The sequence below is a fragment of the Rhopilema esculentum genome, chromosome 2, assembly GCF_057945365.1.
Source record: "Rhopilema esculentum isolate cy_ngs chromosome 2, ASM5794536v1, whole genome shotgun sequence".
Classification (NCBI taxonomy): domain Eukaryota; kingdom Metazoa; phylum Cnidaria; class Scyphozoa; order Rhizostomeae; family Rhizostomatidae; genus Rhopilema; species Rhopilema esculentum.
Window position 1 is genome coordinate 3,352,231 of NC_142816.1, and position 10,729 is coordinate 3,362,959.

Consider the following 10,729-nt stretch of genomic DNA (forward strand, 5'->3'; position numbering starts at 1 on the left):
ATTATGCAAAGGCAGCCCATGGCCCACTGCGCCGGATTATCCCACAGAATTTTAACGCAAAAAAGGATCTAGGGCGTTAAACCTAGTATGTATTTTTACCTGAACGTAATTTTGCACTTTTTTTGAAATGGTAACCCGAATTTTAAGCACTATTGAAATTCTCAATTCCTCCATTAGACTTACTACTCCATGAGCCTCCGTTTCGCTACTGCCTCACTGTAGCGAAACTGAGGCTCATTGAGGAAATCTATTTCTCCATGAAATTGCTCCAAATAAAGGACAATCCCAAAAAACAGTTAAATAATTTTGTCTCAAAAATCCTTTACAGTTGTCAATGGCTCATAAACGTAATATCGAAACCACGGACACCTCTCAATAACATATACTAATTCTGGTCTTACAGTGGTCATTGCTTACCAGGTTTCACTTCGGCGACCCAAGCATGTAAACTTGTTGCAAGTCTATGATGAGCTGTGACTGAGTTTGCACTCAACTGCGGGATGCAAAATGCAAGTAAGGATTAGTGCTGCTTTACGTTCTTGTCAATCAATTAATTAATTTCGGCCTACAAGCCTTATTAATCAATGTTTGCTAAGGAGGCCTTTGTATCAATGCCAAACTAGTTCTTTGAAGGCCAGTCACGCATACGTCCTTCAATCATCCATTTATGTCCTAGAAACATCCACTATCCTTGAAATGAAACAAAAATGCGTAATCGGGATCTTGTGACTCTCTACATCGAGTATTTCAATGACTCCATTGGTCTCATTCTTGGAGAACACCTCAGTTCATCCTTCCTGTTAAAGGAACTAATTATTCGTCTCGAGATTGTCCATCAATCACTTTAATAACGTAACAATATTAATAAAGACACATCACCTTAATCTCAGTTCACCTTAATCTTAATCACCTGACTTCTTTTTTATTTCTGTTATCGGTGAAAATGAAAGAGGAACTTTAGGAAATGCTAACCACTCATTATTCCATGCTTCCTCAGCCAGGTAAAGCTGATTTTGGTTTTGTCTAACGTGCCTAAATATCTGAACAAATGGACCCTAGTTGCCCAGTTATTTGTTGAAATTCGTTCATATTCCCCTAATAATGTTACCAATGGCAGGTCGCAAAACTTGCTTTTGGCTCATGTTATCAACTATAATTTAATGGTTGGGTTTCATTTCAATTCATGGCTGACATTTATAAAAAGTTTTTCTAAGCGTTCTTTTTTGTTTTTACATTTATTGTAAGCATTCTCTTTCTGTTTTTGGTAAGAAATAATATGCTCATGAATTCATAATAAATTAATATCAAAAAACACAATAACGGGAATAATCTACAACCCCAAAGTAAGTCTGTTAGCGTCGATGCAAGTGGGGTGAAGTTTATAAATTTGTAACAAAATTGGGGAAAATTCCCCTAACTGCATAAGTAAAAATCGAGATGACAAAGTTAAATTTTTGTATAAAGTTTTGTGCAAATAAGAAATATAGAGTTCTAAAGTGATGGCGTCACAGAAATCTGTTTTTAGAATTTTTGAATTTGATTCCCATAGCCTGAAGAAGCATCATAAAATACCTCTAATTAGGCAAAATCAGCCAAATGTGTCGTGAATTGGCTGAGATATGGCCGCGTGTGTATTGGCTCTTTCCCCATCAAACCTCTGTATTTTGGTCTTAGTTCATAACTTTATGGACAGAGCCAAAATTACAGTGATTCGTTAGCAAACTTGAAATCTTTCATTGGCAATATCTCAATCGATTTTAGACATATTTGACTCGTTTTGCACATTTGGAAGTATTTCATAGTGATCTTTTATGTTATGTCGTTAAAATTCAAAAATCCTAAAAATAGTTTTTTTGATGACGTCACACTTTAAAACTTTATTGGTGCAAAGTCTTTGGAGTTAACAAAGCCTGTCGTGTTTCTATCATGTTTCTTTTGCAAATCAGCTTTGGCACTCCTCCCCGGAAAATTGTTGATGACGTAGCAAAATCTTGTTGAATTCAGAAAGAGACCATATTAAAAATAAGCCAGCCTGAATCTGACACCAAATTTGTCAGTTGTTCAAAATTCCCTTGTCAGTTGTTCCAAAATTGTCAAGGAATGCATTCATCAATACACGGTTTTAGCAAAAACCCTTCTATTTTTGAGAAGAATCCCCAAAAATCGTATTGTTTAGTAAGTTTTCCTGCGCTGTTTCGGAAGAGTGACATGCCTCTCGTTTTGTGAAATTTTGGGGTTGGAGAAGCCATAGAGTGACTTAGTGTTGACGTCATTAAATGTTTTTTTATGTTTTTGAATTTGGACCATATGTTAAAACAAGCACTAACAAACCTAAAAATTTGTTGAGACAAAGAGGCCTAGCCAAAAGTGAACAAGCTTTTCACCTACCAAACGGTTCTAAAACTTATGATGGCCAAAACAACTGCTATGTCTAATAGCAAAGTCTAGACAAGTTAATTTATTTGCCAACCTATGGTTCACTTTAAAGATCGTTGTACGAATCACAAGCTTTAAAAAAGCATTACGTCATTGTTGGGATGTCATGTAAACGTGCTTAGCAACTTTACTTTGGCCCTTTTGTGGAGAAGACCTTCCATAAAAAAGTAATAAAAACAATTTAATGACATCTTATTGTAAACTAATAAGCACACGGGAATGACAAATTGATTTTATCTTGGAGAAGGAAGAAATTAGCCGGTAGCTAGGGTGCATGTAGCTCCTGTTCTGTTTATTTATTGCCCTGGGAAATTATCATAAAACCGTTGGCCTGCAACACCCACCTGAGAGGTGAACACAATTATTTTTACCTCGTTGGGTGAACGTCATTCTTGCGTGCGCAATTGGGAAAATGCCTAGCCGGTTCCAAGGAGATGATGAAATCTTCTTTGTAATTTTACAATTCAAAGAATTAATGGGTTTCCTTGTGGTGATTCATTAGCGTCGCTGTTTGTGCTAAATTGCGTATTTATAATTCATCGCATAACTTTATACAAACCGATGCCTTGGCAACCGATAGAAGTAAGTGTAATCGAGAACGGGGGTAAGCCAAATCTGAACAAGTATGTCTTGCTTTATCATGTGCTTTATACTACGGAAGACTTCCTTTCATGATTTAATTAGTTGAAGCAAATTTTTCGCAGTCAAATGCATGTAGAAAGCAGTTAAACCTACAGCATGTATCGACATCATTTGTTTACTAAAATATGCATTAAACTCGTAAAATACTCAAGTCGGTAATTTGACAATTCTTAAGACGCCCAGGTACTAAACACAATATTTGCTTGTGGACAAAAAAGCGCAGCTTGTTCTCAGCGCAATGCATTGTTTGTTCAGAGGCTTCTGAGAACACACTTAGTTTTTTATAAGAAACCCGATAGGAAACCGGTCTTACTTACAATATTTCTTTAACGCAAATACTGAGGATCGAGGGCCAATTCACTCTTGCAAATAGCGTACGAGATTTTCCCTAAAACAAAAGGATTTCCAGGGATTTTCAGATAAAACAATAGGATTTTTACGAAAGGTGTACGAGATTTTCTTGGAGTGATTTGTCCCTCGCTGAGCATCATTAAGAAATTTAGCTCAAATAAATGAATAAATAAATCAATAATTAATGAATAAATAAATATGTAAATACAGGTAAACAAAATGCAAGGATAGAAGAAATCCCAGCCTGAAAAACCAGCAAGCTAAATCTTCATTTAAAGCTAGCTCAAATTGAGACGATTAACAATAAAGATTTTTAATAAAAAAAGCTTGAATTTAAGAATCGTCTTCATGAAAAAATGTTTCCTTAGGAAATAAAATTTTTGTCATTGCAAATAAAGTAAAGAGCCTTTAACTTCTGCTGGAAGACTCCCTCGATGGTTCTTGCATGACACCATAGTTAATGATGACATTTTTTATATGAAACTAAGAAAATGCTGAATTTATACTTTATATATAACCATCATGCTTTTATAGGTTTCACAGAGTAAAGAAAACGAGCCAACAAAAACAAAACAACAATATATAAAAGCAATTTTCTTTTTTGTCACAAAACTCGGAGATTCTCTTCGAAAATTTAGTATATTTTGCGGAAACTTAGGAAATCATCATTGTAAAAAGTAATTATATTGTTGATAAACTGTTACCACTTACTTTCTTAACATTGAAAAACATGATTAGTTTGTTTCATATATGTTTCATACAGAAACGTCACTTCAACCAAGATGAATCATGACGATAATTGTCAGTAAAAACCTTTGTCCTGTTCAAGTTTCAACCCTCACCGTTGTTTTTTTCAAAATATTATATAATATTTCAATAAGTATTTCACATAATTGAAATTTTTAACGATTGAGCTAATACGAGCTCTTCAAATTCAGCTGATTCAAGCTAATTCAGTTTGTCGATAGATGACCCCCCGGATTTGCCAAGTTCTTGGTTGACTCTCTCATTCATCAATATTGAAAGAAAAGAGTGGGTCAATTTGTTGACGGTTGCGAACCTAAGCAAGTTTATATATCTTGACGCAGTAATTCCCTACAGAACATAAATTTGTAGCCATTTGGACTTAATTGTTGCAGTGTTGAAGACCGTAGTAAAATTTCAAGATGGGTTGTGGAACGAAAATGGTGAAAACTCTAATGTTTGTCGCAAATGTTTTATTTGCGGTAAGTAAAAACTCTCATTTTTAGGTGTTCTTAGTTAATTGTATTCAAACACACTAAAGTTTGTATTTTACATTTTATGTGCGTAACTGAATCTACGATTTTCCATTCCGTAATGTGATGTGTTCTTGGAACTTAAAGAGGAGTTGTCACCTGCTTCTTGTGTCACCTATTTGTTAGCTCAAGTTTATAGCGGGCTTGTCGTCTTTCAAAAATCAATATTGAACACCTAACATTATTATTCCGTTGTCCGCTTCTGTGTTTCAAACTTAATCCTCCGTGAGTACAATAGATAACCAAATATATGTTCAATGAACCATTTCACAAAGAAAAGTGTTTTTACCTGGAAATTATCAATTAGATAGCTTTAAAAACCGTCAAAGATTTGAAGCACAGGTCCCTAAATACAAAATTGAAAGCTTGTCAGCGATTTATAGCTGAGTCTTTCGGAGACATGCATGAATCTTTGGACGAAGTTTTGCAAATTCAAAGTCACGTTCAAAATGAACCGTCTTTAGGCACTATAATATGTTATTTGAAGTTGCGATGGCGATGGGAGTGTAAACCAAGAAAAGAATTGTATTGTAAATAAGAAGGCTATCTGTAAAAAACAACAAAAGTCACTAAATGTCGCCATGCATTTTATATAAAACATAAAAGCATTTGGAAGTTTTCAATTTTAAGACAATCGTTTCAATGAATAAGATTGAATAGTGCTAAATTTTCTCATAACACTTTCTCAATTGAGCTCTAAATTTCTTTCTTCTCGACGGTAGTGTCAATGAAATTTTACAAATTCTTTTATTATAAAAAGCACCCCAGCATTACATTTATTGTAAAGCGGTTTGACAAACCTTGGGTTTTCCGACAGTCGGTTTTAGATAGCGATTTTCCATTGCTGCTTCCCAATAAGATAAAGTTGTGGTCTCTAATTGTCGTCAAATTTTAAATTTTTACCATCTTGAATAAGCTGATATGCACGTGAATTCGTTATTCAAGATAAGCTGGCAAATTAGGCCTATTTGTTTATGAAAGCATTTTTGGTCTCTCTTATCTGCGGTTTTAACTTAAATTCAAGCTTTTTTGTATCTTAAAAACGTTTACTTTGCTAAAATATAAAAGATCAAGACCCACTGCCCCAGGTGGCTTCGTAATCACCTCTGCATTTTGTTACTTCTATTGTCCTATTTCTTTTGCTACTTCGGTTATGCTAGAATACTTTTCCGTGTTCTCAAAAAAGCGAGGGCAAGTTCCCCACCCTTTAGCAAAAATAAACTCTTTCTGGCACATTTTTAGCTGCCTTTCGCAGAAAATGAAGTAAAAATCATCTTTGTCCCCCCCTCCCCCCAACTGCATCATGCTGTCAGCCTATATAATTTCAGGACCAATTTTAAATTTGAGATGAAAAGAAAAGGCAACAGGCAACAGGATTCTTTCAAGTTTTTTTATTTAGTCAAAATAAAGTTCTAAATATGAAATCAGTTAAGGAGTGGAGTCTTCCTAGATATGTTTAATAAAGCCAAAATAGTACGACATATTTTATTTGGAAAGGTTTTAGTCTTATTTGATTTACTTGGAAAAGTAGTTTACACGGAGCGACCTTTAACATTGATTGTGGTGACATTGCCAGGATCTTATGTATTGTTTTCAACATTGATATAATGAACTTTGGATGGAATGATCTGATTTCAGACAAGCTCAAACCAGCTCAAACCAAACTGATTTTGTTTCAAAACTAATACCACAATATGTGCAAGCAAGTTTCAGAGTTCTGTTCTATTTTTATCGTCTTTGTATTGCCTAATATTTACCAACAATCTTCCTAAAAATGGTATTTTAAAACAAAGGTCTAATACCGAAGTATACCGAAGCATCACTTGCTGTTGGATGAAGCCGAATTTTTCATTTGTTAAGATGTTTTACCTGAAAATGGCTTTTCTTAATATGACAAGAAAAATGATGACGTCACAAAAATCTATTTTTAGAATTTTTTAATTTTGACCATATATTATTTCTTATTCAATCAGTAAATTTATTTGCAAAAACAGTATATGTACACAGTGGGCTGAAATAAAGCAATTTCGTTGATTTCATGAGGCAGTTAATTTACGGCAAAAAATAATGGCTGTTTTGATATTCATTTTGGAGATTACAATTATAAACATTGCATTCTTTAGAAATATTATGAAAATTTCTTATATATATAAACGATTATTTCCTCAGCTTGCGGGATTGGCATTAATTGCACTAGCTGCCTACGTGAGAGTAGAAGACAATGATTATAACAGTGTATTTGGAAAGGGAGGACCATTCGCACCTGCGAATATCATGATTGCTGCAGGTGTTATCGTGTTCATCATTTCATTCTTAGGCTGCGTTGGAGCAATTAGACAGAGCAAATGCATGTTAATCATGGTATGTATCCAAATAGAGTTAAAAACCAGACCTAACAAAGAGGCATTAAGAAAGAGGACGTGGTCTTGCAGAGCTTCACACCCCTATTAATTGGCAATAAATAAACCAGGCCCCAAAGTTCTGGTGAGCCACACTCCTATTTTTATCTAGCCCCAACCTATCTAAAGGCCGATTTTCATTTGCGTCCGCTGTGAAACCCTATCAACTTTCTGGCGCTCACAGCGGACGCAAAATCGAGACCACTTGACATGCTCAGATTTGGGCGCTACGCCCGCGCGCACAAATGATGTCAAATGGAAATCGGCCTTAAGAATACATATTCTGAATCACTAACAACGGCAAACCAGGTCCATGGCAAAATAAATTTAACGCGATACCCGATCAGGAAAAATAATTTTCTTGCTTTCTTTCATCAACTGTGAGACCAGTGCAAACAGCTTACACCAAGCAAGGATTTTTATTATCTTTAGGTAAGGCCAATACCGCACGCCTAGTAGCCCTAGGACATCTCTTATCTCCACTCATCTTTAATATACACCACCCCTCCGTACCCCCACCCCACTCATTTTGTAATTATCGCTCCATGATTCCTGCCAAGGATACCTTCAAGAATCTTAATGGAGCGTTTCAATCGACAAATTCTTATAAAAGAGAATATGTAATAATTTTATCTTTCTTGATGTCAACTTAATGTAAAAATTTCTTTATCTATCTTTTTATTTTTCTTGATGTAATTTTGGCAATATCTTTGCAGTTTATTGTATGCATCGTGATCGTGTTGTTGTGTGAAACAGCACTCATTGTGTTGGCGTTTGTCTACAAATCAGAAGTGAGTCCCTTATAACTGTTAACTATTTCACCACTATTAACAACCATAACCTTTGTTGGTTAGAGCAATGACTTTTGTTTCATTATTTACTTTTTTTTCTTGGGTCGTGAAGATAACTATCTGTTCGAAAAACTCGGGGAAAATGAAATCGAATTGTTAAATTGAGTTGTAAATCTGTCAGTGGTACGAGATGCGAAACATCTCATTATACCATAAACTGATGTTGATTGAGATACCACTTTTGTAAGATACTAACTAGGAGGATGCGGACATTTGCTCCTCCCGCCCCAGGGACGTTGTTTGTTGGATGGTAGGCTACATCTTTTGACTTATTTCAGTAAATGCATGTCCCCCTGCTTTAATACAGTTATTAGTGAGTGAACAACAGTGAGTAAATAGTGAGCAATTTGCTTTGAGATTTTGAAGCAGAATTATTATGAATCAGTCCCCAATTCTACTGCAACGCATCTGAAGTTTCATAAAACACGTTGTGCTGATTGGCTGAGACATCTTGCTTAGCTACGAAGTGGCAAACGGTTATGCGTAGCTTTATAGACTCGTCTGATCACAGATTTGGATTCATTTGATAAGGTGCATACCCAAACAGAAGTATTGAGCTTTACCCCGTCAATATACACCTGGAAGTATTTCCCTCTCCTTAGAATGTACCTCGTCTGCTCATGCTATGTAATATTTGAATAATAGAAGTAAAGGATGATAGCATAACTGATTTCGGGAACTCTTAAACAATGTTTGCTGCATCAAAGCAAGTTAAGGTGTTGAAAAGGATTGGAAAATTTGAGGATACCATTGACTACCTCGAGAGAGAGGAGTTTGTCAGGGGTTCTATGACCCCCATACTTCTTAGTGTGGTCTAGTGCAAAATCATATCCGAACCTTTATTCTCTATGATCCCTCTATTTTTTCCTGGTCCCCCTGTGATAAATGATTACGTCATCTGTTTATTCTTTGTGTTCCTTTTCAGGCCAAAAAATACGCCACAGATGCTATTGTTGAAGCAATCAGGGATACGTATGGAGAATCGGGTCAGAGTGGCATTACAACAGCTGTCAACAACATTCAGACTAATGTATGCAGTAATAAACACTAATTGTTTCATTGTTTCAGTTAAATAAGGATGCCAATGATTCTTCTAGTCAGTTGCCAACATTTTGTTAATCCATGACGCCATTTTTTCGAATTCAAGGAATTCGCAAAGTGCGCAAAAAATTGTCAAAATTTGCTAACCAAAATATGCCTTTCACTGAAATAACAAATCTATTTTATGCATAAATAGAACACAGCTGGTCCCCTGGGCCTAAGAAATGACAATTATCATATAGACTTACAGATAATTCAATTCTAGTGGTTGTAACTAGAAACAGTTTGTCACGATTTAAGCCTTCTGTCAATCAGCCATTAGCCAATCATTAAGCGTGTTAGTGATATCACGCTTATTGATTGGCCGATTGTTGATTGACAGATGTTCTTGGCAATTGATTGGCCAGTTGTTGATTGACAGATGTTCTTGGCAATTGATTGGCCAGTCGTTGATTGACAGATGTTCTTGGCAATTGATTGGCCAGTTGTTGATTGACAGATGTTCTTGGCAATTGATTGGCCAGTCGTTGATTGACAGATGTTCTTGGTAATTGATTGGCCAGTTGTTGATTGACAGATGTTCTTGGCAATTGATTGGCTTAAGCCACTCAAAGTATTCTTCGATTGCCTTTATGTAATCTTTTACCTCATAATAAATAACTCAAGTAAACGGAACATTTCAAGGGTTTTCAAACATAATAGATAACAAAATTTGCTTTTTACTTTAGTTCAAATGCTGTGGTGCGAATAACTACACCGATTGGTTGGGATCTAAATGGGTGAAAGCCAACCCTACCTTGAGGGTGCCAAAAAGTTGCTGTGCTGATACAAATTTTGCTTCATGCCAAAATGCATCGATGCCTGCAACACACATCCATTCCAAGGTATGCTTATTCGAAGTTTATAATCTCATTGCGGTAAGCAAGAATGCGAAACCGGTAGGGGTTGAGAAGACAACCCCCCTCCCCCTCAGATGATTCCCAAGACCTAACTCCGTAAAACCATACGCCGAATCAGGATGCTCTCAGCTTTCAGTAAACTCAAAAATGTTTAGCGCCACCCCCCCCCCCAATTCGTTAAAATTCCCCACGGTCCCCGCAGAGTTCTGGATTGTTGAGGGCTAGTAATAGTTGAGAGTTGGTTATTAGAAATTGAACGCATATACTGAGTCTCTGTAGCAGTTCCGAAGGAAAGGCAGAGTTAGTTGAAGATCGTCATTTTGAAAACGAGTAAAGGGATAGTTCTTGTACATGTATCGTGTAATCTCCAAGCAACGAACAAATCCATAGAACAGTCAATGATTCTGCTTTCACAGGTGTTAAGATTCTGCCTCCACCCGAACGAACTTTCGTACCTTTATTACTTGCAAGACCTTTTTACGTGATTGGATAGATTTTCTAAGTAAGCTATAATACTGAAAAAGAGAGACTAGTGCATATAGTAATCAACGCAATAAGAGTAAAGATCGTGTTAAAATAAATACCAGAAGGCTTGCATTATTCCGAAACAACTTTGCAAAACGCTTGATTCATGAAATCTAAAAGTATCATTTTGATGCATCTCTTTTTCTAAACAGACGAAATTCTGCTTATTTTTGTAGAATTGTGTAACGGAACTGACTGACTGGGCTGAGAAGAATTTGACAATGGTTGGAGGTCTAGCCTGTGGTGTGGTCGTAATAGAGGTATATTAGTATAATTGTTTAAGATGATTGAGATATGTGATTAGCCAT

The 10,729-nt window shown here is 35.9% G+C and overlaps 1 protein-coding gene across 1 annotated transcript in view; it reads left to right on the plus strand.

The window, feature by feature from the left end:
- The first annotated feature begins 4,423 nt into the window (after positions 1-4,423).
- LOC135695619 (CD151 antigen) overlaps positions 4,424-10,729 on the plus strand; it is a 133,170-nt gene continuing 126,864 nt past the window's right edge. The window contains exons 1-6 of the mRNA XM_089109917.1: positions 4,424-4,655; positions 6,876-7,067; positions 7,822-7,896; positions 8,882-8,986; positions 9,726-9,881; positions 10,598-10,681. Coding sequence (XP_088966043.1) covers positions 4,596-4,655; positions 6,876-7,067; positions 7,822-7,896; positions 8,882-8,986; positions 9,726-9,881; positions 10,598-10,681 — 672 coding nt within the window. The 5' untranslated portion in view covers positions 4,424-4,595. The remainder of the gene's footprint in view (positions 4,656-6,875; positions 7,068-7,821; positions 7,897-8,881; positions 8,987-9,725; positions 9,882-10,597; positions 10,682-10,729) is intronic.